Source organism: Zea mays, chromosome 8, assembly GCF_902167145.1.
Source record: "Zea mays cultivar B73 chromosome 8, Zm-B73-REFERENCE-NAM-5.0, whole genome shotgun sequence".
Taxonomy (NCBI): domain Eukaryota; kingdom Viridiplantae; phylum Streptophyta; class Magnoliopsida; order Poales; family Poaceae; genus Zea; species Zea mays.
The window spans coordinates 64,037,101-64,064,988 of NC_050103.1; the positions used below are offsets into that span (position 1 = coordinate 64,037,101).

General features: G+C 47.1%; 1 protein-coding gene across 3 annotated transcripts; it reads left to right on the plus strand.

Moving 5' to 3' along the window:
- The first annotated feature begins 220 nt into the window (after window positions 1-220).
- On the plus strand, window positions 221-27,522 carry LOC103635274 (transcription factor IIIB 90 kDa subunit-like). 3 transcript variants are annotated; one of them, XM_008657761.3, is made up of 20 exons: window positions 221-683; window positions 1,163-1,271; window positions 1,461-1,542; window positions 1,632-1,707; window positions 1,784-1,869; window positions 2,322-2,398; window positions 3,526-3,582; window positions 3,657-3,769; window positions 4,150-4,256; window positions 4,342-4,428; window positions 4,557-4,637; window positions 11,676-11,822; window positions 11,908-12,093; window positions 13,655-13,739; window positions 13,836-13,894; window positions 14,024-14,104; window positions 14,176-14,247; window positions 26,582-26,665; window positions 26,790-26,837; window positions 27,018-27,522. In XM_008657761.3, exons 2-20 carry the CDS (start codon window positions 1,207-1,209, stop codon window positions 27,189-27,191), a joined length of 1,767 nt encoding a protein of 588 aa, XP_008655983.1. In that variant the 5' UTR covers window positions 221-683; window positions 1,163-1,206; the 3' UTR covers window positions 27,192-27,522. The 3 variants fall into 3 exon arrangements, with proteins under 3 accessions (XP_008655983.1, XP_008655984.1, NP_001333818.1); XM_008657762.3 differs by having other exon boundaries at window positions 222-683; window positions 1,124-1,271; NM_001346889.1 differs by having other exon boundaries at window positions 237-683; window positions 1,155-1,271; window positions 27,018-27,519.
- The last annotated feature ends 366 nt before the right edge of the window (window positions 27,523-27,888 follow it).

Here is a 27,888-nt window from a genome sequence, read left to right on the forward strand (position 1 = left end):
CTTCGCGTGCGTGAAGAAACGGAGAACAATTTGGTAACTGTTGGACGGTAGTTTTTCTTCCCCCCCTAAAATATACATTGGGACCATAGTTTTTAGGAGGTATTGGAGTTGCAATAAGAGAAGGCTGTTTTGATCCTATCTCAGCGAAGCCTCCTGATCTGGTTCTGTTCGGGCGAAGCCTAACCTTAGGGAGCCTATAATCGCAAATTTCTCGTTCACGCGTACGTGCGGGTGTGGGAGGTTGGACAGGAGACGTTTTTTTTTCCACCGTCGCCGCCGCCCCTGCTTGCCGCTGCGCGCCCCCGCCTCCTACGCAGGTCGTCTGCTCCGAAGCCGGTGGCCGAAGCTCGCGTCGCCCTCTCCCTCACCGGATTCATCGTCCGAGCCCTCGCTAGAGCTCGTGACCTCGCCGTCGCCGGAGCCCTCACTCTCACTGGATTCGTGTCCTCGCCGGAGCTCGCGCTAACCTGCTCGACCACACCTCGCCGCCCGCGGCCATCTCACACCCACTCCGCGCGACCGCGGTCCTCTCCTCACCTATCGGTCGTTCCTGCCCTCGCGAGGAAGACGACGCCTCAAGCTATCCTCCCTCCCTCTCGATCTGATCCGGAGTGGCTCACGTTTTCCTATTCCTCGCCAGCGGCAGAGGCGGCAACCCTCGATCCGTGTCAATCCTCTATTAGGTACGTCACCCGTTTCGTGGAACCGACCAACCCAAGCTATATTGCATCAGGAACTGACCCGGTGGCTAGTATTGGTAGTATATTCATGTTTTTAGACCTTTTGAATTAAGTGGAGAAACGGTTTTATGTACAAAGACGCTGAGGCTAACTTCGATTTTTGGCAAAGAATTATGGCACCGATGTCCTATATTTAGCCCGTTACTGAGAATTTGAGGGCACAGGTTTCTACTAGGAAGGAAGGAGTGGAGCGAGTAAAAAAAAAAAAGAAAACATTTTGCAATGTCTGTTTGGTCTTCTTGCATGTAAAAATGTTGAATTGGGAAATTGGAGGTGAAAATGGCTACCAAAAATCTTTGTTTTGGGGAATATGGTTCCAAAAGTCTCTTTTTTATCAAGTCTGCATATATTTCGTAAACGAATACGATGGATGTTTTATATAGGCTTGGAACTGAACAGAAAATCTACTCAAAGTTTCACAGATTGGTATGAGCTGATCACCCCTGGTTGTGTAGTTCCTTCTGCAATGATTTACTGCACTCACTGTGCTGATTACTGCCCCTCCATAAAGGACCCTGACAAAGGATACATGTGAGACCTCCCTGTTCTTTCTATATTATTCTAATGGAATACTTTGCAAAACCAGTCAGTAGGATTGTTATGAAGATGGGCTATTTACAACTCTGTTAATGGTTGTCCATCAGATTCTCATAAAGCAACTGAAGCTCTTGAGCTTATTTATTGATATGAAAACTGACATGTTTGATGAATGATGATCAGATGTTGTGGTACATGTGGGAAGGTTCTTGATCAGGAGGTATACACTGATGAGCCTACTTTTGTTAAGGATAACACAGGACAGGTTGGTTTTATTTACATGCTTTGTAATCCTTGGATTTATCCTTTTCTTTTACCAATTTCTGAGATTTGGTATAATTTGGGGCTACACAGAGTCGCTTAGCTGGAAGTATTCTTGCAAGCATTGAGTCTGGATATTCGATTTCTCATCAAAGAACCTTAGACAAAGGTATGGTTTTTAGCGCACTTATTTATTTTACTTTTCGTGGTACTCTGTAAACTGTTTTTTGGCTTTGTTTTACCAGGTAGGGATGAGATTAGGCAGATTGTCAATAACTTACATGTCAGCGGTGGAGAAACTGTCGTTAGCAAGGCTTATCGCTTCTATGAGGTAGGTATTTCTATTATCAGTCAGTAGTAAGGTAATCTCATCCCTACCTGGCTGCCCCTTAGGACCTAATTTGGATACTTTAGTATTGACCCCAATCCACATGTATTGAGGTGGATTGGGGTGTAACTTAAACTAATTTATACCCTAATCCACCTCAACACATGTGGATTAAGATCAATACTAGAGTACCCAAACAAAGACTAGCTGGGCCCTAGGGGTTTTTCCTAGTTGTGTGTGGTCTTTTTGTTTTTTCCTAGATGGATTCCTTCCTGTATGCGTGTTTCTGGCCCCCGTGAGGGGTCTTTTGTATTTGACCTTCCTTTAGACCCTGGTTTCTTTCTCTTCTTAATATAATGAGGCGCAGTTCTCCTGTTCGTTTTTTCGAAAAAAAGTAAGGTTGTTCAAATGGAATGCAGCATCATGATATTGATGTTTCTTCATTCTGAGTGCAGCTAGCTGTCGACCGTAATTTTACCAGGGGCCGTAGAACAAGCCATGTTGCAGCTGCTTGCCTTTACATTGCCTGCAGGTATGCTACAACCTAATTATAGGTTCACTACTTTCTTTGTTGGAACTTCAGAAGCGTTTAACCTATCCTACTAACTTCAGTAGTTCAGTTCGAATATGCCCATTCGCAATGCAACTTACCCCCACCCTAGCCACTTTTGATGGGACTACTAGTAGTTAATGTTATATATATTACCTTCCTCTCTTTTTTTTGAAAAGCTCTTACGAGTTATACTGTTTCTATCATATCCCTCTTTAAATTCGCAAAAGGATTCTTTTGTGAGATACACAAATTGCGAAAGAAACATGGCAACAGGATATTAAATTGCTTGCCCTGACCTCTACGGACTATGGCCGGTGGGGTTGTATACTTATACAGGTAGGCGCCGGCTATTACAAGAAAAATCCTACTCGGTTACAACATTCCAACCGACTGACTCTAAATAAATTGGACACTGCAGTCATGTTCTATTTATCTATTAACCTCTATCAGAGTCGGTTTCTAATCTAGTCTAAGGGAATCATGGATAACTAAGGCTGTAGCCTTTGTATAGCATATTCTAACAGATTGAAAATTGAATTAATTGACTGCAGGTATACTAAGTGCCGTTTGACTTTATGCCTCGTGTTTCTAGCCTCTAATTAGAAAAGTAAATACTTGACCTTGAGAAGGTCCCTCTCAATGGTCCATAAGGATTAGGATGCTTAAAATGCCTAAAATATAACACAACTACACAAGTAAGCTTTTCCATACCATATAAACGCATGTCAAATCGATTCAAGAGGCTTTGTTATATTGGCTGCATTCCACCAAGTAAACAAAATATATACCCTGCACAATCTGTGGTTACTAATTTTTCTTTTGCTGGCTTATTTGCAGCACAACCTGTTATTTTTTTATTTCTTTTACCTAATATACCACGAATCATGAGTAACGTTTATGCCATCATCTATTTATTCGAAAAGCTCTTATGTTTCATTAATTATTCCTGAACTCACAATTTAGTTTATTTTATCTTTCTTAATCCTCAAAATACTGCTTTTCTCGTTCATGCTTTTGCTGGTGTCTGTTGCAAACTTCATTTTATTTGTTTTTCAGCTAGCTATATTGTAGTCTTAATGTTCGGTTTCTTCAACTTTTCTTGCCAGGCAAAGTAAGAAGGCTTATCTTCTTATTGATTTCTCTGATTATCTCCAAATAAGTGTGTGAGTATACCAACTCTTTGGCCTTCTATCTAGTATATGACTCAATGAAAGGGCTCATTTAGATTTTCTTTCAGTTACGTGCTAGGTGCTGTTTTTCTCCAGCTCTGCCAAGTTTTGCTACTCGCGGATCATCCAGTTGTTCAGAAACTTGTAGATCCCAGCCTTTTCATCCATCGCTTTACCAAATGTAAGCTAATGCCATATATGTTGCATTGTATATGGCTGTCAGATTGCACATGAGTGGTTATCTGCAGGTTTGATTAATGGCATTGCATGTTCGGCGAATCTGTTTAGTGCAATCTGAGACTCATCTTCAGCTGATCTCACCTCATGGCTAATTGAAAACTGTACCATTGAACAATCTGTAGACTGCTTCTGTTTTTGGTGCCAATGTTGTGATTTAAATGCCGTATGGGAAATGTTTATCAGAACATCCTAAGCGTGCTATTCTGTTTGTTGCAACTAACGAGATCCTTATGTGAGGATTGACCAAAATTAGTTCCCATATTTATTTACATGGGGCTGATTATTTGAGGTTTTCACAGTATATATTCATTTTGTTTTTAGGTTTGCTGGGAAGAAGAGATAATGCTGTCTCAGACACAGCTTTTTCTCGAGAAGTCTCAGACACAGCTTTACGCATTGTAGCTAGCATGAAGAGAGATTGGATGCAGGCAGACATTTCTTCTTTCGTTTTTCTTCCATATTTTGTTCTTTCACGAGGCTCCGATTGGCTTACTGCCTTGCTCTATGTTGCAGACTGGGAGGAAACCAAGTGGATTATGTGGTGCAGCATTATACATTGCTGCACTCTCTCATGGGTGTAATTACACCAAGGCAGATATTGTAAGTCAAGATGCACATGAGAGATCTCGAACTTATTCAACGGCCTATTATGTATATTCTTCTTTGTCAACCTACAACCTTTTGTTTTATGTTTTAGTGATGGCATCAACTATGTTTTACGTTTGCAGGTCTCTGTTGTGCATGTGTGTGAGGCCACTCTAACGAAGCGATTGATAGAGTTTGAAAATACGGATTCTGGCAGCTTAACGGTATGTCCCTTTCTTCCACAAAATTTCTAAATTTGTTGAACATGCAATTTATAGTATTTAATTGAAATTCCTTGTGATATTCTGCAATTTATTCTTGGGACACTGAAAGTGTTAACTCACACAATGTTCTCATTGGAACATAGTCATTTGTTGGAAAGCTGCCATTACGCAGCATACTGAATTGCTCCGCAAAGCATGAGTTGTATTGTTTATTGCATATGGCTAGAATTAGATCTCATGATAATGGTTTGGAATTCCAATTTTCGAGAGAATGCTCAAACCCATGGCCATAGTGGTCCTTTCTAAGTAACTGCGAGGAACCAGTATTTTGTCTGTGGATTCACAATTTTAGGCTAGCCGTTTTTAGGCCTGTTCCCACACTGTATTGCCAGTACTTAGCTGGTTCCCTTTCAGAAGCACGTTTCATTGATTTGAAATTTTAATGCTTCTGGATTGTTATTGTCGGGTACTGAAGAGGGATGAAGCCGAAGAGTTTGGTTCTGATGCCACGGGGCAATTTTCATTTATTTCTCACACACTACTCAAATGTCATACCCTTAGAAGGGTTGGGGACACATATTTATAGCTCTAGGGGCTGCACTACACTGCACTACACACTACACTACACACTACAACACACATGTGCTGTTCTTTAGATACTAAAGTGCAGTCAAAAGACTGCTGTGCTGCTACTGCTGTCCTGCGCAGTCAAAAGACTGTTGTGCTGCAACTGTTGTTGTCCTGCAGCAGTCAAAAGGTTGCTGCTGCTGCTGCGCAGTCAAAGGACTGCTGTGCTGCAACTGCTGCTGACCACATGACTTATTCCATCATTCTCCCCCTAAGTCTTGTGCGTCGTCTTGTGGGAAAGTTGAGCCATCTCGGACCTGAAACAAAGCTCAAGGAACTTGATCCTCCCAAGGGGCTTGATGAGCAAGTCCGCAAGCTGATCCTTTGTGTTGATGTAGCGCGCATAGATGCTCCCTTCTGCCAAACAGTCACGGATGGAGTGGTATCTCACTCGGATGTGCTTGCTCCGTTCATGGAACACGGGGTTCTTGGCCAATGCTAGAGCGGACTGGCTGTCCACCCTGAGTTCCACCGCTCCAGTGTCTCTCCCGAGGAGATCACCGAGCAGTCGAGCCAGCCAGAGCGCCTAAGTCGAAGCAGTGGAGGCCGCTATGTACTCGGCCTCACAGCTGGACATGGCCACCACCTTCTGCTTGACCGGCTGCCAGCTAATGAGGCACTTGCCGAGAAAGAAGAGGATTCCGCTTGTGCTCTTGCTAGTGTCGATGTCACCGGCGTGGTCGCTGTCGCTGTACCCGACAAGATGTGCCTCCCCAGGGCACCTCGGGTAGTAGAGACCGTGGTCGAGAGTCTCCACAACATACCTCGTCCACACATGATCCTCTTCACAGCTTGCTCATGCTCCGTCGTCGGTCGCTGCAGAAACCGACTAACGTAGCCGACGGAGTATGCCAAGTCAGGTCGTGTGTGGACGAGGTAGCGAAGGCTCCCCACAAGACGCTGGTACTGTGTAGCGTCCACCTCCTCCGTCGTGCTGTCGCGACTTAGCTTCAGCCTCTCCTCCATCGGAGTGAGAGCTGGGTTGCAGTCGGTGAGCCCAGCCAGCTTAACAATGTGCTTGGCGTAGGCGGTCTGGCGAAGTGTGATCCCGGAGTCTCCCTGGTGCACCTCAATCCCCAGGTAGAAGGAGAGATGCCCCAGGTCACTCATTTGGAAAGTGACCTTCATCTCTTCCTTGAACGCTGCCACCTCTGCATCCTTGGTGCCGGTGATCACCAAGTCGTCGACGTAGACACCCACCAGCAGGGCACTTCCTCCATTGCCCCGCCGATAGATGGCCGCCTCGTGCGGGCTTGGTGTGAAGCCCATTCCTTTGAGCGTCGAATCCAGCTTGACATTCCACGTCCTCGGTGCCTGTCGCAGGCCATAGAGAGCCTTGCGCAGGCGCAACACCTTGCCCTCCTTGCCAGGGATCACAAAACTTGGCGGCTGGTGTACGTAGACCTCCTCCTTTAAGTCGCCGTTAAGAAACGCTGACTTGACGTCCATGTGATGAACGTGCCAGCCCTCCTGGGCTGACAGCGCAAGGAGTCGCACGGATTCCATTCGTGCCACGGGGGCGAAAGCATCGTCGAAGTCGATCCCCTCCTGCTGTAAGAAACCGCGTGCCACTAAGCGAGCCTTGTGCTTAACGATGGCGCTGGCTTCATCCCTTTTCAGTTTGAACACCCATTTAAGGGTGATCGCGCGATGGCCATGAGGGAGATTATCGAGCTCCCAGGTGCGGTTCGTCTCAACCGCGTCCATCTCCGACTGCATCGCGACACGCCAAGTCGCGTGTTTCTCGGCCTCCGCGAAAGACCAAGGCTCACCATCGTCGCATGCAAGATGCAACTCTCCTGCCAAAATGCGAGACGCCGGGCCCGGCACCAACGGGTTGATGAGAAGGCCCTCCACCTTTCGATACCGCAATGGCTCGCCGTCGTAGCACGCGTCGACGCGCTCCTCGTCATGGGAGAGCGGGGTCACGAGCTCCACTGGGTCATGTTCGATATGAGCTGGCGTTGGAGAGGATGTTTTCGGGGAGGATACCGTCGGTGCTGGAGTACGTGGTGACGGAGAGCTCTCTGGAGCCGGAGTCGTGGCTGGATGGCGTGCTGGCGAAGAGCTCGTTGTAGCCGGAGCTGGAGAGCGTGGCGTTGTAGTCGGTGGAGACTTGGGGGCTCGCCTACTCCCCCAGCTCCCTCAAAGTGGACGTACTCGATGGTGAAGTCGTCGTACGTCGGAGTCGTGCCGTCGTCCACCGCCTTGTCCCAAGCCCATCCTCGCCCTTCGTCGAACACTACATCGCGCGCCGTGCGCACACGCAGTGTTCCTGGGTCAAGGATGCGGTAGGCCTTCGAGCCCTCCGCGTAGCCAATGAACACCCCTAGGTTGCTCCTGTCGTCGAGCTTGCCGATGTGGCCAAGCTCCTTGGTGAACGCGAGGCAGCCGAAGACCCGTAGGTGAGAGACCGCCGGCTTGCGCCCATGCCAAGCCTCGTACGGTGTCATCCCGTTGAGTGCCTTGGTGGGCGAGCGATTGAGGATGTAGACCGCTGTCACCACCGCCTCTCCCCAGAAGACAACCGACATTCCCCTCTGTTTGAAGAGAGCCCGAGCCATCACCACAACCGTCTGGTTGCGCCGCTCGACAACGCCGTTCTGCTGCGGGCTGTACGGCGCGGAGTAGTGGCACTGAACGCCCTCATCCGCGCAGTACGACGCGAACTCAGCCGCCGTGAATTCGCCGCCGTTGTCGGTGCTTAACACGCGTAGCTTGCGGCCGCACTCCGCCTCCACAGCGACCTGCACACGCCTGATGGCGTTCGCAACCTCTCCCTTGCTACCAAGGATCATCACCCACATGTAGCGGGAGAGATCGTCGACGAGAAGCAAGAAGTAGCGTCGTCCTCCTGGTGTGGCTGGTGTCACCGGGCACACAAGTCCCCATGCACGAGTTGGAGCCTCTCCTTGGCTTGGAAGCTCGACTGCTGGGGAAAGGGGAGCGTCTCTGCTTTGTCAACACGCAGACATCGCAGAATTGCTCCACATGGTCAAGGCACGACAGGCCTCGTACCATCTCCTTGGCACTGAGCCGCTTCAGGGCCTCGAAGTTAAGGTGCCTGAAGCGCTCGTGCCACTGCCATGCTCCGTCGTCTCGACGAGCAGCAAGGCAGCAAGGTTGTGCCACCTTCACATTGAGGATGTATAGCCGATTTGGACTCCTGCGTACCTTGGCAAGAAGGCGACGAGAGGGGTCCCAGATCCTCATGACTCCGTGCTCGACCTCCACACGCGAACCGTTCTCATCTAGGTGTCCCAAGCTGATGATAGAGTTCCTCAACGCGGGGATGTAGTAGACTCCGATGAGCAGCCTGTGCTCACCAGACGCGACGGTGAAGACGACTGAGCCGGAGCCCTTGATCTCTACGTCGGAGGCTTCCCCAAACTTGACGGAGCCTCGGACGCTAGAGTCAAGCTCGGTGAAGAACTCCCATCGGCCGGTCATATGATGAGTAGCGCCGGTGTTGAGGCACCATCCTTCGATCATGTCTTTGCTGGAGCCGTCGCCGAGGAAAGCGCGTGCTTTCGACTCATCAAGGTGGAGGAGTGCTACTGCGGCCGGTGTCACTGGAGATTAGGGCTGGGCATTCGGTTTTTTTCTAAACTTCGGTTCGGTTTTTCGGTTTTAAAAAACTTCGGTTTTTCAAACATTAGAAACCGTTCGGTTTTCTAGAAAATGAAAAACCGAGAAGTTCGGTTTCGGTTTTTTACTACGGTTTTTCGGTAAAAACCGAATACCAAACTTATAATCAAGACAATACATACAACAAGTTTACATGATAGATTACATATAATTTTAAAAAGTAAAAATTATATAGGTACAAATATTTAGATATACATCATACATCACATACAAATAAGTGAATAACAATTTAATTGTATCACACAATTAGTTCACATAATCGAATAGTCAAATTTGAGAATTGATAAAGTTTGGTATTCGGTTTTTTCGGTTCGGTATACGGTGAAAACCGATTACGATACCGAAAACCGAACTTCTTAGATACAAAAACCGAAACCGAACCGAACTACCAAAAAAACCGAAATTTCGGTTCGGTTCGGTTTGGTTTTTGGTTTATGGTAAAAATGTGCCCACCCCTACTGGAGATAGCTCGATGCTTGCATGTGCTAGGAGTAGAGCCTCCGCCTCCGCCTGTGCGACGTTGGCCTGGCCACGTCGTGGCTGTCGACAGTCCTTGGCCAAGTGGCCAAGCTTGCCACAGTTGTGACAGCCGTCGTCTCGTGGCTGCTTCTTGTTGCCGACGGCGCCGCCTTGGGCACCTCCACGGGCACCACCCTCAGTATGTCCTCGCGCCCCGGCCTGGGCGCCTCCACGCGCCTTGCGCGGCTTGCCGCGTTTGCGGCCTCGTGTCGAGGACTCCTCCTTCTTATCACCCTGGCAGGCCTCCCACTGCTCCCGAGTGAGATGTAGCTTCCCGCCGATGGTGATAGGCCCAGAGAGGGCCTGTGCTTCGTCGCCGTCGACGACCTTGAGACGACCAATCGCTTCTTCGATCGTCATCGTGGAGAGGTCTATTAGAGACTTGATTGAGCGAGCGATCTGCTTGTACTTCTCGGGGATGCAACGAAAGAGCTTCTCGACGGCTCTCTCCTCATCGTAGGTGTCGTCGCCGAACTGCACCATCTTCTGCAACAGGGTGTTGAGGCGAAGAGCAAAGTCATCAACATCCTCACCTGGCTTGAAGGCCAAGTTCTCCCACTCCTTGCGAAGTGTCTGCAGCGTGGTCTTTCGGGCACGGTCGCTACCGATGCGGGTCGCAGCGATGGCGTCCCAGGCTTCCTTGGCAGTCCGCTTCTGGGAAAGCGAAAACTGCAGCAATGAGGGCATCTAGCGCCCGTCGATCCTCGTAGTAGTCGACATCGCCGTACCGAACTGCTTCCCACATGTGGCGAACCTGAAGCCGTACCCTCATCACCGCGGCCCACTCGACGTAGTTGGTCTTGGTGAGGGTAGGCCACCCACCGCCGGGACTGATGTCCCTGACAATGGCCTGGGCCCTATGGCGACCATGGTATCGATCCGGAGAGGGAGAGCCGCGCCGCCTGTAGAGGCCGCGATCTCCGTCGACTCGGCCGCCGCCGCCGGGAGCACCGCCGGCGTGTCTACGCCCGTCTGGGCTGCTGCCGCGTGCGCCCTCGCCCGGAGCGCCATCGGCGTGTCGGCGCCTATCTGGGCTGCCGCCACGCGCGCCCCCATGGGGATGCGCGGCTGCCCACTGTGCCGCCTGCTCTCGCGCTGCTTCCCTCGCCAGCCTGAGCTCTTCGTCGGTGTTGTCGTCGACAGAAGCAGAGCTGCCGGCTCTACTGCCGCGCAGAGCCTCGAGCTCTGCTGCCGCCGCACGTGCAGCATCTGCCGCCTCCGCTGCTTCTACTTCCGCTCTCGCTGCTGCCAGTTCCGCCGCCACCAGCCGTGCTGCCTCGCAGCTGTCGCTGCAGCCGCTGCTGCTGCTCGCTCGCGTTCTTGTGCCGCGGCGACCTCGGCCTCCTGCTGGCGCCGCGCACTCGAAGTGACCGAGCGTAGGGACATGGTGGGCTAGTGAGGGGTCGCTGCGTGTGGAAGAGGCTGTCTCAGACGAAAGGCTGCTCGTCTGAGCAGGAGAGGAAGGAACAGTTAGAGCTCTTGCTGTCGACTGAGTGTGGGGAGAGGCGCGGGAAGGAGATGAGCAAGAGATGTTTACTCTGCAGGATAGTTTGGTTCTGATACCAATTGTAGGGTACTGAAGAGGGATAAAGCCGGAGAGTTTGGTTCTGACGCCACGGGGCAATTTTCGTTTATTTCTCACACACTACTCAAGTGCTATACCCTTAGAAGGGTTGGAGACACATATTTATAGCACTAGGGGCTGCACTACACTGCACTACGCACTACACTACACACTGCAGCACACAGATGTTGTCCTTTAGATACTAAAGTGCAGTCAAAAGACTGCTGTGCTGCTACTGCTGTCCTGCGCAGTTAAAAGACTGCTGTGCTGTAACTGCTGCTGTCCTGCAGCAGTCAAAAGGTTGTTGCTGCTGCTGCGCAGTCAAAGGACTGCTGTGCTGCAACTGCTGCTATCCTGCAGCAGTCAAAAGGTTGCTGCTGTTGCTGTCCTGCAGCAGTCAAGACTGCAACTGCTGCTGACCACATGACTTATTCTATCAGTTATTAGTTGTCCTGCTACCTTTTACAAAACGTAGGTCACTTGTGGATTTGCAACTCTGATCATGTGTACTACACTAATAAACAAGTACCGGCCTTAGGAGTTAGAAGGCAATAATAACGAGTCCCCTATGAAGAATATATTGCTTCTGTCATCATTGTTAATGTATGTTTTCATCAGTGCATTTTTAAACAGTTCCTTTAAGATGTGAGCATGCCTATATCTTCATGCCCCTTTGTTAGATTGAAGAATTTCTAGCAACAGCTGATGAATATAATGAAGCGTCTGTTTCAAAATATTCGCCTAAGTCTGGGGAAATCCTTTGCAAACACAAGGGTAAAGATTTTGAGCATTTTGCCCATGGACTTTGTGAAAAATGCTTCAATAAGGTAGATCTCATCTACAATGCACACACAACACATTGTCTTGCAGACTAGACTACATTTGCTTTTGACACTTAGTCTGATTGCCCAGTTCACTAAACTGTCGGGTGGACTAGAAGGTGGTGCTAACCCTCCAGCATTCCAACGAGCTGAAAACAAAAGACTTGAAGCTGCTAAAAGGGCTGAAGAAGCTGCTGCAGTTAAGGAGGCAGCGCTGGAAGAATCTCTTTGCGACACACAGAATTCTGAGATTGAGAGTACCACAACTCCTAAAAAGGTAATATACAGATTGGCATGGCCTCAACTTCTTTATTTTTCTCTTTTGGGGCAGGTGGGATGGTGGTGGTGGGTGGGGTTGGGGGAAGGTTCACTCCCATTTTAAAGTAACATACCTTATAATATGTCTGTGAATTTATGGAAACTTATTCTTATGATGAGTTTGTATACAACAATAACAAAGCGTTAGTCCTAACTCCTAAGCAAGTTGGGGTAGACTAGAGTTGGAACTCAATAGAAACCACAAGTCAAGGTTCAAGCAGGTGGGTTTTCCATGCACTCCTATTTATATCTAATTTTTTGGGTGCCTGTCTTTCCATTGCTATTGCGCCTTAGGATCTGACTACGCACTGGTGCCTCTAGATGTCTCCGTTGGACATGTCTAAACCATCTCAACATGTATTGGACAAGTTTTTTTCTTCAATTGGTGCTACCCCTAACCTATCACCTATATCATTGTTGTGGGATCGACCCCTTCTTGTATGGCCATAAATCTAACACAAGATATGCATTTCCGTAACAATTATATGGTAAGCATGTCTTTTTTAGACCAACAGTATGCACCATAAAACATAGCTGGGCCAATCGCCGTCCTATAAAACTTGCTCTTTAACTTATGTGGTATCCTCTTATCACATAGAATGCTTTGACGCCACTTCATCCACCCTGCTTTGATTATACGGCTAACATCTTTATCAATATCTCCCTATCTCTATAGCATTGATTCTAAATACCAAAAGATATCCTCTCTAGGTACTACTTGACCTTCTAAACAAACATTTCCTTCCTTATGTCTAGTAGTGTTGAAGTCACTTCTCGTATATTCGGTTTTAGTTCTACCGAGTCTAAAACTTTCGTTACTCTAGAGTCTCCCGTAACAACTCTAGTTTCATATTTACTCCTGTCCGACTTTCATCAACTAGCACTACATAATCCGCGAAAAACTTACACAAAAGATATCCCCTTGTATGTCCCTTGTGACCTTATCCATCACTAAGCATCTCCAAGTGACTCTTTATTTTTGGCTCTCTATTTGACTCTCTATTTATCTTTTCATAAAGATTATACTTTATATGTAGCATTTCACTCCAACAGACTATCTATCTAGTTTGGCTAGTCAGGTGGCTAGCCAAGTTTGGCTAGTGAGGGAGCCAATTTGAAGAGTTGGATAGCTTGACGAGTCAGATAGCTAGTCTGTTGGAGAGTTATTTTGCTGTTGATTAGCCAAAATTTGGCTTGATGAGTCATTTGGCTCGTCTCTTGGAGATGCTTAGGTATGATTTCTATTTTTCATTTTTTTCCCACTACTTGGGTTACGAATTCATTTGGCACCACTGGGTTGGTCCATTTAGACCCCAAATAACAGTACCGTCTATGGATATTATAGAAGGATTAGCTGCTATAATTATTAAATGGTGCATAATCTATTCTTGTTTCTGATTTTTGTGAAGTGTTGGTGTGGCATTGTGACATGTTAACTCTTCGATTAGCTTTTTATGTTACAACAACTCTTGTGCTTATTTCTCCACCTTTTCTGTTCTCTGGGAACACACTGCGAACAGGCTTTAAGCGGGGATAAATCTTCAACAATTGGATCTGGGGGACTCATAAATGACTCTGTGCCACCGAAGGATCCTGAAGAGGGAGGTTTGTTACTTCCTGAACCATCATACGCTGCAGTAGTTTCATTTTTTTTTGTTTTGAATCCTTGTTTGAAAGCTGAATGCTATCTTACATCCTTAGGTGAAAATTGTGAAGGCAATGCTGATCCAGAAAGCCTTTCTGACATCGACGATGTAGAGGTGCTTTCTCAATGAGTCATTTTTATCATATTATTCAGGATTATTCCATTGCACAAGTAGTTAGAGGTGTCGTGATAACCAAACAAGCCTTTGCACCTTGGTGTGATGCTATATCTATCAATTTTGTAGGTTGATTGGTACCTTCACAATGAGGAAGAAACACAATATAAAAAGATTATCTGGGAGGAAATGAACAAAGAGTACCTTGAGGTAAGTAACACTATGGTCACATTTTTTCATCTTGACCAGAGAATGCTACTACCTGCATTTTTATTTTACAGGAACAAGCAGCCAAGGAAGCTTTGGCAGCTGAATTGGCAGCTAGAGGGATTGTTGTGGAAGAGGGAAAGAAAGTAAGGAACACTTTTGGGCAACCAAACTTCCTGTTTACCATTTTAAGTTGAATCGTATGTAGTTTATTGATTGGTAGATGGGATAGCAGATAGATATGTGACCCTCCCTTCCTTGGAGGTTCTGAGCTGCACTTCTTTGATCTATTTTCTGCTTGCCTCAACCTAGGACTCCTTAGCTACCTTTATAGATCAGGCGCCTAACAAACTCCCTAACAAATCTTATCTAAACAACGCATCTTATCTTATCTCTAAACTATCTTAATCTTATCTCTAACTAACTCTATCCTAACTAATCATAATAGATCTGCTCTAATAGGGCCACCCCAGCTAGCCCCATCAACTGCCCATAACATTACCACCCCTTTTCGAGCAGCGCCTCCTATTCCATGATTGACGAAGGCGGCCTCACGGTGGGCGAGGAGGGTATGGTGTGCAATTCATGCTGAAGCCTACAACGCTGCCCTCAATTCCTTGTTCCTGCTCTACGGTAGCTTGGGGTGCTGAGGTCATGTTGATCGCGGAGGCATACGATGCTACCAGACACCCAGCTCGGGTCTGCCCGTGACTGGATCAGGGATGACATCAACGGAGCTGACAATCTTCAGCACAACACTGTTCTCGCGTAAACAGTAGACGTGTATGAACAGTATCCGCAGTTGAACAGTTTGGGCCGACTGGCTTGTTTTGGATTATGGATGGTAAGAGATGGGATCCTAGATCTGGATTGGATTAGGGGTAGAAAATTGGGTAGGATGATGTAGTTTATTGATTGGTAGATGGGATAGCAGATAGATTTGTGACTCGCCCTCCCTTGGAGGCTCTAAGCTGCACTTCTTTGATCTATTTTTTGCTTGCCTAAATCTAGGACTCCTTAGCTGCCTTTATAGATCATGCGCCTAACAAACTCCCTAACAAATCTTATCTAAATAACGAATCTTATCTTATCTCTAAACTCTATCTTAATCTTATCTCTAACTAACTCTATCCTAACTAATCCTAATAGATCTGCTCCAATAGGGTCAACCGAGCTAGCCCCATCAATTGCCCATAAGACTGCGATGAGATTGGGGAATTGGAGAGGGAGTTGTAGTTGCAAGAAGAGGACTTGCTTCTAATTCTTGCTTACCCTTAACTGATACAATAGTGTTCATTTTATAGAGACGACTGACTTATCTCTTTCCAACTAACCAAATCTGGTCTAATTTTTATCTCTTCCTTAACTAATCTGATCTAATTGTTATCAACCAAATCTGGTCTAATCCTTATATCTTCCCTAACTAATATGATCCAATCAATCCCTATCTTTTGCCTAACAAACCAACTATTTTGTTCTGATCTAATCTCGGTACTGTTCACGCGCTATAGTAACTGCGTGAGCACCCCCATGGACAAGTAGCTCGTCCTCGAGCTGCAGCATAACGGGTGTCCATAGACCGACTCAATTTGGCCTAAGCCTATACCTAGAAGAACAAGTCTTTTACATCTCGGCTCATTCTCTATTGGTAGAGTACTGCAAATTCTTTGTTGGACCGCCATTGAGGTGGGCCCCATCTAGACTTATTAACAGAGAGGCATGCTTGGCCACCGTAGCCCACAAGGCGTGTCACAAGCCCATGACCGATGAGCAACTTTGCAGTAGAGGAGCTAGGTAGCCAGGTGTTGTGGCCACCCTTGCTGTTGGTTGTGCCGTTAGATATCCGAAGAAAATGGTGGTGGCCGTTGTGGATTTGTGGAGGAAGAAGAGGACACTAAGATACGCGATGATCCTGATCTAACGAACGCCTCAATGGCCAACGAAGATGACGTCGCAGTGGCTGAGTTCAAACACACGCCAGGTGTTCTAGCTCTTACTTTGTCACACCTGGTTCTGGGGGCAAAACCGAATGCATAGCATATGTGTGCCAAGATCCATTTTCCACACATATGTTGACGTCACAAGTGTAATGTATCAAAAGACAATGTAAAAAAGGCGTAAAGAGAGTAGAATAACTTTATTACATCATCCAGACATAAATATCTTAAACAGTATCATCAAAGTATAACGGAAATAACATGGGTAATCTCCCACAGGAAGATGTCCGGCGCATCGTTAGACTCAGTATTCATCGAAATCTCCATCAAGGTCTTCATCACCCTCTGATCAAAATATTAGCAAGGGTGAACTCACTTATGGTCGGAGCTCAGCAAGTGGGGGAAAATTAATGCAAGTTTAACAAGATAAGGTTAAGGTTAAGCGGTAAGCATTTTAGTTGGTCAATATTTTATTAGCAATACATGTCTTACTAATAAGTGTGTATCCCAAGTATCCCAAGTAAACAAAGGTATAAGAGTATATCAAAAACACTTAAGTGAAACCACTTAAGCAAACCATTTGCAGATCATCATATCTCAATTTATTGTCCATCTTTAAGTTTAATTATCATGTGAGCGTCCAGGTTGCTCTTAACCGTGAGCACGGCTGACATATCAGTTTTACACTCTGCAGAGGTGGTACAACTTTACCCACAAGCCATGTATCTCATCTAGCCTGAGTTGTATGGACCCTTAAACACTGCCAAGGTGAATGGCTAGGGATCCACTATGAGGTTTTCACAAAATACACTTAATACAAAGCAACATGCTAAGGTTTCTAAGTCGGTGTGGAGGCCCTCTGGGCGAGGTACCTTAGCCAAGAATACGTCCCCATGTTAACATGAGCTGCCACCACTGCCGCTCCCCCTCTTGCCCATATTTCAGGTAAGGTTGCTAGGTACTAAGCGCATTAAGCTAATTACCAAAGCCAGAGCCATGATAGCACTCGTGGTTGCACTGTTATCCTGGGTGGTCACTCCATATTCCAATTAATATGAAATAATCTTGTTTAACCATCGGGTTAACACCATACAAATTTCATTTCCGGAACATTAATATCAATAATGAGTGACATCAAAATTATCAAGTTGAGCGGTAGCACAAATATGCAAAGCATAGTATTTTCCCAGGGTAATCAAGGAATAAAGTTGGTAAATCTAGGAAATCCTTAATTAGGCAAATCCCATCAAATTATGCAATATATCCAAAAAGTAAACATTATTATATGCATTAATTGAGTACAAATAGAATACGCAGAGGGAGAATCCACTTGCCTTGCTCGAAAGTGTCCTGTGGGTCATCCTCGAACGAGTTTGGTTCGTCTACCCCACAGTCAACTTCTAGCATCGATTTGCGTATTGTACATACAAAAAGAATAGGTACGCCAAATAAATAAACATACACCATTACAGGAGTAATCATTCACCATTACATACACATTCATACATCACAATTATCCTCATAAATGTCTTAAAGCATAAATACTTATTAATCCCTTATGACCATTACTGTGAGTCGATATTGGTGAAAATATGAGTAGGTGGCTATAACACTAGTTTTATCTAGTATAATATGTATTAACAATCTTTATGGAAAATAAATGCTAATTATTTTCTTTATTACTAATAATAGACTTTTAAGTTTTATCCCTTTTATTTCTAAATAGAAATTATGCCTATAGCTAAAAATTGTTTATTTTTTTAATTCTTCTAACATTAATATTCTAAGAATTAATGTAAATCGCTAATTGGACTTTTAATAACATATTTATGGTTATTATGACATAAACAAGTATTTTACTAATTCTAATTAATTTAGTGCTACACTTATGAACACATGTATTCTAACTAGTAAAAAACTCGTCCGGGGAGGGAAAGACCGCCCTCCCGGTATTATATATTAAGAAGAGACCGAAACAATGGTCCCGGCCGAGAAAATCCCCGAACCCTGGCCCCCATCACTTAACGGGCCGGCGTCAACTGTCCACTCTGCAACGGCCCAACCGGAGGGTGGCGCACAGGACATCGTAACCCGAGAGCGGATGGGGCACAGCGAGGGGATTTTTTTAACCAAGCCTGAAAATTCGCTCCCGAGGGGAATCTAACTAGTAAAAAATCTATTTTCATCTGACCGGAAACACGTGGTCTAGTATTTTCTTCTACTTCTTCATATCAATAAATTTACACTTAAAATACTACTAACAATTATCGTTCCATCTGCTAGAACGAAGTTTAATTTGTAAACGTTTCTAGTGTGAAAATCACTGAGGTAGTGAATAGTGACATTATTCATTTTTAAAGTTATAAAATCATACACATGTCCAAAATATTGTTGCGGGGTTTGATTATGGCTACACGTATACATTGGAATCTCTTTTCGATAATTTCTAAACTGAAAATCTCGAAATTAATTAAATTTACAAACCAGGGACTAAATCGCAAATTTGCCTTCTTCTACCTTGGAGCAATTCGTGCGCACAGGGAGATGAAGGGACATGGTCTACGAGCAGGGAGCATGGCGCTGGACAGGGAGGGGCTTGGTCGAGCAGGGGCGCGGACGGGCGGCGAGGTCCGGCGGGGGTGCTGCACGGACGGCGTGCTCGGACGGCGGAGCTCCGGTGACGAACGACGGCGTGGGCGCGGTGTACGGCGAGTTCGAGAGCGAGGAGAACGAGAGAGAGAGAGAGGGCGAGCTCGGGGAGGGAGAGAGAGGGAGGTGCTCGACTTTTATAGAGAGAGGAGGGGAGAGGAGAGGGCGCCGGGGGGGGGGGAGAGAAAAGGACCGGCAATGAACTCCATTGATGGCCATCAATGGAGGTCTTCATTGAGGGAGAGAGAAGGGGAAACGAGGGAGGAGAAGAAGTGGTCGACGGTTTCCGGCTCCGGGGCCGAACGGGCGCGGCAGGGGGCGCGACGGCGGGCACGCGCAGGGCGAGCGGCGCGGCGTCCTGGCGGTGGCTGCGGGAGAAGGAAGGGAGGAGGGAGAAGAGGAGAGGGGCCCGGTGGGGCCCACCTGGCGGTGAGGGGGTGGGAGGTAGGGCTGGACAAAATACTCGTAGCTCGTGAGCTCGCTCAACTCGTGGTCAGCTCGGCTTGACTCGGCTTGTTTCAATTTTATCACGAGCTGAGCTAACATCTCAGCTCGGTTCGTTAACGAGCCAGCTCGACACGAGCTCGAGCCAACTCGTTAGCTCGAATGAGCTAGCATTTATCTGTAAAACAAAGCCTATACTTGTATTGGATGAATTAATAAGTGATGAATATGTTAGTTTAGGGTTTAAATGATGTGATATATAAAATTATGAGTATTGTTAGTCTTTTCTAGTGTTAAATTAGTATAAAATTAACTAGCAAATGATTATATTGTTGTATAAATTAGGGCTGGAAACGAGCCGAGCCGAGCTCGGCTCGGCTCGGTGCGGCTCGGTGCCTGAACGAGCTCGGCTCGGCTCGTTCATTCCACGAGCTGGCGAAAGAGGCTCGGCTCGCGAGCCATATTATGGTACTTATCGTTGCATTATTTGGTGAATTAACATTATATAAATTTGAAATATAGAATCATCATTCTACATGAGTAAATTAAATTATAACTTGTAATATATTCATCATCAAAGACTAAAAAATAAGCTATTATCCATAAAATTATCTAATATTCATTATTATTCCATAAATTGATCATTTTTGCAAGGCTCGCGAGCCGGCTCGGCTCGGCTCGCTGCAAAAACGAGCTCGAAAAAGGGGCTCGGCTCGGCTCGGCTCGTTCGAGGCTCGCAAGCCGGCTCGAGCTCGGAGCGGCTCGCGAGCCTCGAGCTAATTTTCCAGCCCTAGCTGTATATATACATGTATACTATTTTTTGTTGTGGCTCGCGAGTTAAACGAGCCAGCTCGAGCTCGCAAACGAGTCGAGCCGAGCTAGTTCTCTGGCTCGGTTGCTTAACGAGTCGAGCCGAGCCAGCTCGTTTCCTTAACGAGCCAGCTCGAGCTCGGTCGAGCCAAGCTGGCTCGATATCCATCCCTAGCGGGAGGGGGGTTTGGGCGGCTTGGCCGGCTGGGCCTCAATGGGCCAAAACGGTCGGTAGGGCTAGGGTTTCGAGTTTTTTCTTTTCTATTTCAAAATATAAATAAATATATTTTAAAAATTCTAAAAATCATGGTATTTATACCAAAATTATTTATAAACAAAATATTAATTTTTTGACCATTATTTCTATATTAATCAATTGGATTTTCATTAAGAAAGGAATTCTACTAAGCATCCAAAAATCCAATATGAGCAAACAAAAATTATTCTAGATGCAACTAAAAATCAAACATTAGAAAGAAAATTTATTACCATAATTATCATTAATAACCTAATTGCATTGTTTTAGTTGATGATTTTTATAGTGTTACATACTTGCACATCTTCCGCACTCTCCCTTGTGCAAGGACGCCACGAGCAGTAGCATGTAGACCCACAGCCGCCAACGTTTGGCGCCGTGCGGCCAACGTCAACTGTCGCTCACGTTGCACCGATGCCTTGATTTGCAGCAACCCCCGCTCAACCGCCAATAGTGAGGCTTGCATCTTTGTGAGATCAACCCTTATGTTGGCCCACAAGTCCACCATCGATGGAGATGGTGATGACTGAGCCGTGGCTTCCCCTAGTGGCGTCGTCCATGGAGATGGTGATGGCTGCATCGACGACAGTGCCATGAGCGCAACGACTTCCCATGTGGATGTTGACAGTGTTGGGGACGACGTCGTGACGATATTGGTAGCAGATGTGGCTATGGCTTTCAACAACAAGGCTGCTGATGCAGAGGACCAGGCAGCAAGGAAGCCAATCCGTCGTTGTCACTTGAAGATGCGCCGTTGAGTGCGTGGGATTAAGGACCGGACGAAATCAGCAGCAGAAGACATGCGGTTTAGATTGAAACCCAAACTATCCGATACCAGATTGTTATGGACTGCGATGGGATTGGGAAATTGGAGAGAGAGTTGTAGTTGCAGAAACGTCGGCCGGGGGCTTCTGTTCACGGCCGGGCAAGAAGGCTTGCTTCTAATTCTTGCTTAACCTTAACTAATACAATAGTGTCCCTTTTATAGAGACGACTGACTTATCTCTGTTGTAGATACCTTTGTGGGCCGGCAGTATGCCAGGCGCCACAAAGGAGTCAGTTAGCCCTCCTATTTTAGTGGAGAGATTAGCTCTATTTGTTTAGAAGATAAGAAGAGATAAAGAGGGAGTCGGATAGCCCTCCTATTTTAGTGGAGAGATTAGCTCTGTTTGTTAGAGGTGGTTGAGATTAAAGTGGCACCTAAGTCTATAAAAGGAGCTGCTGTAGTTTGTATTAGGGCTCATCAAAGAAAGTTTTACCTGGCCGGTGGAGCTTCCTTGGTCATCCTGGCGCACCTTGCGCCAGCTGACGGAATCAGCTCCATCTCTGGCCGATCCCCATATCCACTAAGATCCCTTCCCCAGTCCCAAGCCTTGCTGCGATCACCGCTGCGCAGTCCTAGGCGCCCACGACATATCAATTTGGTATCAGATTCCTCCGACGCATCGACCAACATGTCCGGCGTTGATCACGATCCTGCGAAGACCTCCTCCGACTCAGCCAAGTTGGATCAGATATTGGCGCAGCTCTCCACCATCAACTCAAGACTCGATCTGCATGGACAGCGGATCACGCTTTTGGAGAAGCGCCCAATCGACGAGCAGCTGCCGGAATCTTCAGAAACCGGCCCACGTACCGCAGCGCCTGTCGGGGTCATGCATAGCACAGGATCTGCTCCTCGTGACCGCGTCGACGATGGTGGCTATCGAAGACCCAATGTCTCCTTTCCCCACTACGATGGTGAGTCTGACCCCCTGTCGTGGATCAATAAATGTGAGACTTACTTCAGGGGCATGAGGACTCCACCCGATGAGAAGGTGTGGCAGGCATCACTCCATTTGGACGGTGTGGCAGCAGAATGGTTCTACGCTCTGGAGCGGGACACGGGCGGCGTCCTCACTTGGTCCCGCTTCGTTGAGTTCACCCATATGCGGTTTGGACCACCTCTACGGACCAACGGTATGGCTGATCTCAAGGACCTTCGGCGCACCGGCACCGTTGAAGACTATCAACGTCAGTTTCTGTCCATTCTCTGTCGCTGCGAGGATATGACACAGCTCCAGCAAGCTCAGATGTTTACCGCAGGCTTGGGTGAACCGCTTCGGACTGATGTTGAACTGCTGACTCCAACTACATTGCAGCGGGCCATGCACCTGGCACGCGTCTATGAACGTCGTATGGATCTGTCCTCGACCCCATCAAGGACGCCATATGCTACATCAAAACCAACGGCATCTACAACTGCACAAAAACCCTCGTCATCGGCTACCAGCAGACCACGTTTGCGCAGGCTCTCACCGGAGGAGGTTGCCGCCAAACGGGCCAGCGGTGAATGCTACCACTGCTCTGAAAAATATACAGTCGATCACAAGTGTGCTGCTCGCGGAGTTTTTCTGTTGGAACTGGATGGAGAAGATACCGGGACAACGGATACACTGGCAGAGGAGCTGGGCATATCACTTCATGCTCTCACTGGGATTGACATCGCCGACACACTGAAACTGAAAGTCTCTATCAATGGTGTGGCTCTCATTGCTCTTGTGGATTCAGGATCCACCCATACATTCATCCGTGATGCTATTGTGCCAAGACTGGGACTGCGTGTGACTCCAACAGCAGGACTGCCTGTCAAGGTTGCAAATGGTGAGAAGGTGTTGAGTGGGGGTGTCTGTTCTCAAACCCCACTCACTGTCGGTGAAGAGAATTTTACCACAACCTGCTACACTCTTCCCCTGGATGGCTTTGATGTGGTGCTTGGGGTAGAATGGCTGCGTTCTTTGGGTCCCTTCATCTGCAACTTTGAAAAGTTGACGCTGTCTTTTTGGCGCCACGGACACATGGTGCGTTGGACAGGCATTGGCGGCTCTCCACCCCGCTGTAATGCTCTGGACATGGCACACAAACTGCTGGATACCCTGCTGCTATCCTTTGAAGACCTCTTTGTCGAGCCCCAGGGACTTCCTCCACCTCGCCGCCATGATCATCGCATCCGGCTTCTGCCAGGGACAGTACCAGTGGCGGTACGACCATACCGCTACCCTCAGTTGCTCAAAGATGAGATTGAACGACAGTGTGACCAGATGCTATCCCAAGGTATCATCCGAGAGTGTACCTCAGCGTTCTCATCACCAGTGCTGCTTGTGAAGAAATCAGACAACACATGGCGCTTCTGCATTGACTACCGTGAGCTCAACACGAAGACGGTCAAGGACAAATTTCCTATCCCAGTAGTGGATGAACTCCTGGATGAGCTTCGGGGAGCCCGGTTCTTCACCAAGCTTGACTTACGTAGCGGCTACCATCAGGTGCGCATGCACCCAGAGGACATCAATAAGACGGCCTTCCGCACGCACCATGGTCACTACGAGTTCTTAGTCATGCCTTTTGGCTTGACTAATGCACCGTCGACATTTCAGGCGCTTATGAATGATGTACTCAAGCCGTTCATCCGTAAGTTTGTACTGGTATTCTTTGATGACATATTAATCTATAGCTCATCCTGGGCTGAGCATCTTCAACACATGCGGCAAGTATTCCAGCTGTTACGAGAGCAGAAGTTGGCCCTCAAGCGCACCAAGTGTTCCTTTGGCGAGACACAGGTGGGTTACTTAGGCCACATCATCTCGGATAAGGGAGTTGCAATGGACCCTGCCAAGATTGAAGCAGTGGAGTCATGGCCACCACCGCGCTCCATCCGGGCGCTCAGAGGATTTTTGGGACTGACTGGGTATTATCGGAAATTCATCGCTGGTTATGGCACTGTAGCAGCCCCCTTGACAGCACTGTTAAAACGAGAGGCATTCAGATGGACAGAAGAAGCAGAGGAGGCTTTTAATCTGCTCAAACAGGCCTTAATGTCCGCACCATTACTGCAGATGCCCGACTTCGGCCGCAGTTTCATCATTGATTGTGATGCGTCAGGGTCTGGTTTTGGCGCCGTGTTACACCAGGGAGATGGAGCTATTGCTTTCTTCAGCAGGGCAGTCGCACCTCAACATCAGAAGTTGCCGGCATATGAACGGGAACTGATTGGGTTGGTGAAAGCAGTCCGGCACTGGAGGCCTTATATCTGGGGGCGCCAGTTTCTAGTCCGCACCGATCACTACAGTCTTAAATATTTATTAGATCAGCGACTGACCACAATTCCCCAACATACATGGGTGAGCAAGTTATTCGGATATGATTTTATGGTGGAGTACAAGCCTGGCAAACTCAATGGCGCAGCTGATGCTCTCTCACGTCGTGTCGAGTCAAGCATGGCACTCAACACCATCTCTACACCTTCTTTTGAGCTGTTTGACAGTTTGCGAGCCGAGGCTGCAACGGACCCACAAATCCAGGATGTGCGCCAGCAGCTTGCTGCTGGTACTGTTTCACCAGGTTGGACAGAATTGGATGGGTTGCTCCTTTTCAAAGGAAAAGTCTATGTGCCAGATGCCTCTACTCTTTGGCCGATACTATTATCCAGTGCCCATGACACAGGACATGAAGGAATCCAAAAGACAATTCACAGGTTTCGGTCGTCATTCTATAATCCTCATGCATTACAGAGGGTTAAGGAATTCATCAAAGGTTGTTCAGTCTGCCAGCGCAATAAAACTGAACATCTCCATCCCGGTGGTCTCCTGCAACCTCTATCAGTACCTTCGGAAGTATGGAGTGATATTTCTATGGACTTCATTGAGGGGTTTCCAAAGGTGGGCGGCAAGTCAGTGATTCTCACAGTTGTTGACCGTTTCTCCAAGTTTGCACACTTTATTGCTCTCGGACACCCTTACACAGCAGCATCGGTAGCAAAAGCCTTCTTCGATAACATTGTCCGTCTCCATGGGTTGCCATGCTCCATTGTCAGTGATAGAGATACAGTATTTACTAGCACATTCTGGTCAGAATTGTTCCAGCTAGCAGGAGTTAAGCTGCACATGAGTTCAGCTTTCCACCCACAATCTGATGGACAATCAGAAGTGGTAAATCGAATTATCACCATGTATCTTCGGTGCCTAGCAGGGGATAGACCAAGAGAGTGGCTTAAATGGCTTCCATGGGCCGAATTCTGCTACAACACTTCCTTCCAGACTGCTCTTCGATGCTCTCCATTTAAGGTGGTATATGGCCGAGAACCTCCTGCTCTTCTGCCCTATCATCCAGGAACATCACAGGTGGCCGCTGTTGACAAACAACTGCAGACACGCGACGAATTCTTGGCGGATATTCGTGATCGATTGATTCAGTCACAGGTGACAATGAAAAGCTACCAGGACAGGCATCGACGGGAAGTGGAGTTCCATGAGGGCGATTGGGTATGGCTGCGCTTACAGCAGCGCACAGCAGTTGGTGTCACTTCTGCTACACCCAACAAACTTGGCCCAAAGTTCTTTGGACCATATCAAGTGCTATCAAGGGTGGGCACTGTCTCCTACAAGTTGCAGCTTCCTCCCAGGGCCAGAATACATGATGTGTTCCACGTTTCTCTACTCAAGAAATTCATAGGGGAAGCTCCAACCCAAGTTATACCGCTGCCCGAGCTCCTCAACGGCAGAGTCATCCCTACACCAGAAAAAGTCCTCCGTGCAAGGCTGAATCGTGGGGTGTGGGAAGTTCTGATCAAGTGGACAGGCCGAGCAGAGACGGATACTTCTTGGGAGCAGCTGGAAGACTTCAAGCTTAGATATCCAGCCATGACGCTCGAGGACGAGCTCTTCGTCGGCGAGGGGGGAAATGTTGTAGATACCTTTGTGGGCCGGCAGTATGCTAGGCGCCATAAAGGAGTCAGTTAGCCCTCCTATTTTAGTGGAGAGATTAGCTCTATTTGTTTAGAAGATAAGAAGAGATAAAGAGGGAGTCGGATAGCCCTCCTATTTTAGTGGAGAGATTAGCTCTGTTTGTTAGAGGTGGTTGAGATTAAAGTGGCACCTAAGTCTATAAAAGGAGCTGCTGTAGTTTGTATTAGGGCTCATCAAAGAAAGTTTTACCTGGCCGGTGGAGCTTCCTTGGTCATCCTGGCGCACCTTGCGCCAGCTGACGGAATCAGCTCCATCTCTGGCCGATCCCCATATCCACTAAGATCCCTTCCCCAGTCCCAAGCCTTGCTGCGATCACCGCTGCGCAGTCCTAGGCGCCCACGACATATCAATCTCTTTCCAACTAACCAAATTTGGTCTAATCCTTATCTCTTACCTAACTAATGTAATCCAATTTTTATCAACCAAATCTGATCTAATCCTTATCTCTTCCCTAACTAATCTGATCCAATCCTTATCTTTTGCCTAACAAATCAACTATTTTGATCTGATATACTCTCGGTACTAGTTCACACGCTATAGTGTAGCGCGCGAGCAGTGCCTCCCTGACAGTATGATTATCCGTGTCTGTTTGAAAACATAGAAACGGAAACGTAACGAAGACACCAAGAGCTCGACGCCTGCTGACACACCGGCAGAAGCCACATACAACATGCTGAAACGGAAGGTATTCACTTGCGCTGTCACATGCAATCCAAACCATACCTGTCCTTTGGACACTGCATGCACATTTCGAACCTAATGTGCGAACGAAGTTGAAAGCCTTAAATATTTAACGCCTCTTCTCACAGGGACTTGGTTCCAAGATCAATGAGGGAGCTGTTGGCGAATTATACAAGGTATGCCTGTTTGTCTATGCTTGAAATATAGAATCCACAAACTGTATCCTGCCGTGAGTCGAATGATTTATATACTGTAAACTATTATTGCGTAGCTGATTCTATTTTGAAAAAAATAAATAAATGAGCTAGCAGCACTTCTTACCCTGCCATTGTATGGTACATTTTTGTTGTGAGCAGACTAAAGATGAAGTTGAGAGCGCGAGTAGGAAAGAAGAGATGGAGTTCGACGCACTGTTTGGGCCGGACAACGCTGATGGCGAGACGGTCGATGATGGTGGTTACGGCTATGGGGGCTGCGGCGATGGTGGCGCGGAAGCCTACAATGGCATTGATGACGATTTTGATTTCTAGGAGGATGTGTTATGTGTAGCAGCATTTGCAGCTGACCAGCACGGGCTAGATTCTTCATCTGTGCGTTATAGTTTATAGTTAGTTTCATTTTTCTTTTGTTAGGGGAGTTTGACCAAATCATTATGGAGCTATTGGATAGTGCACTTAGTTTTGGTTGTATAATAATGTTGGGAACTAGGTTCTGCATGGGCGTCGTAACTGTCGCAAGCCCTATGTGGTCAAGCGCCTATACCATGGGCATTTGTTGTACATCCCACCTCCAAAAGATTGCAAGTGGTGATGTAACATTTTGTATTAGCAATAAAGGACACAAGAATGCATTCATTTGAAACTTTGAAAATCTCTCTCTCTCTCTCTCTCTCTCTCTCTCTCCATTGGAACATCGAATAGTCGTTCAGAATTAGGAGGTGGCTAGTGATGTGAGGCAAGCCATCATTTAGCACGTCACCTGGAAGATACGGACGATCGAGTTCCAGAGACGGCTGTCCTGAAATTGGAGTGTTCTTTCTGAATCTATGGCGTCAGGCAGACCTATCTCAGGGTACTCAGGAATCGAAGAGGCGTTTCATACACGATACACGGTTTAAGAAGCCATCAGCAGTCCTGTTTATTTCCTTATAGGATTGTGTAATCTAACCTATGGATTATATAACCATCTATTGATCTGTTTATGCATTATCATAATGTAGGCATCTAG

What these genes read in the sequence shown, in the direction of transcription:
- LOC103635274 (XM_008657761.3), top strand. Translation starts at nt 1,207, where the DNA reads ATGATTTACTGCACTCACTGTGCTGATTACTGCCCCTCCATAAAGGAC. An exon ending in TGAACAAAGAGTACCTTGAG is followed by an intron (nt 14,105 to 14,175) that starts GTAAGTAACACT and finishes TTTATTTTACAG; the next exon opens with GAACAAGCAGCCAAGGAAGC. An exon ending in ACAACATGCTGAAACGGAAG is followed by an intron (nt 26,666 to 26,789) that starts GTATTCACTTGC and finishes CTCTTCTCACAG; the next exon opens with GGACTTGGTTCCAAGATCAA.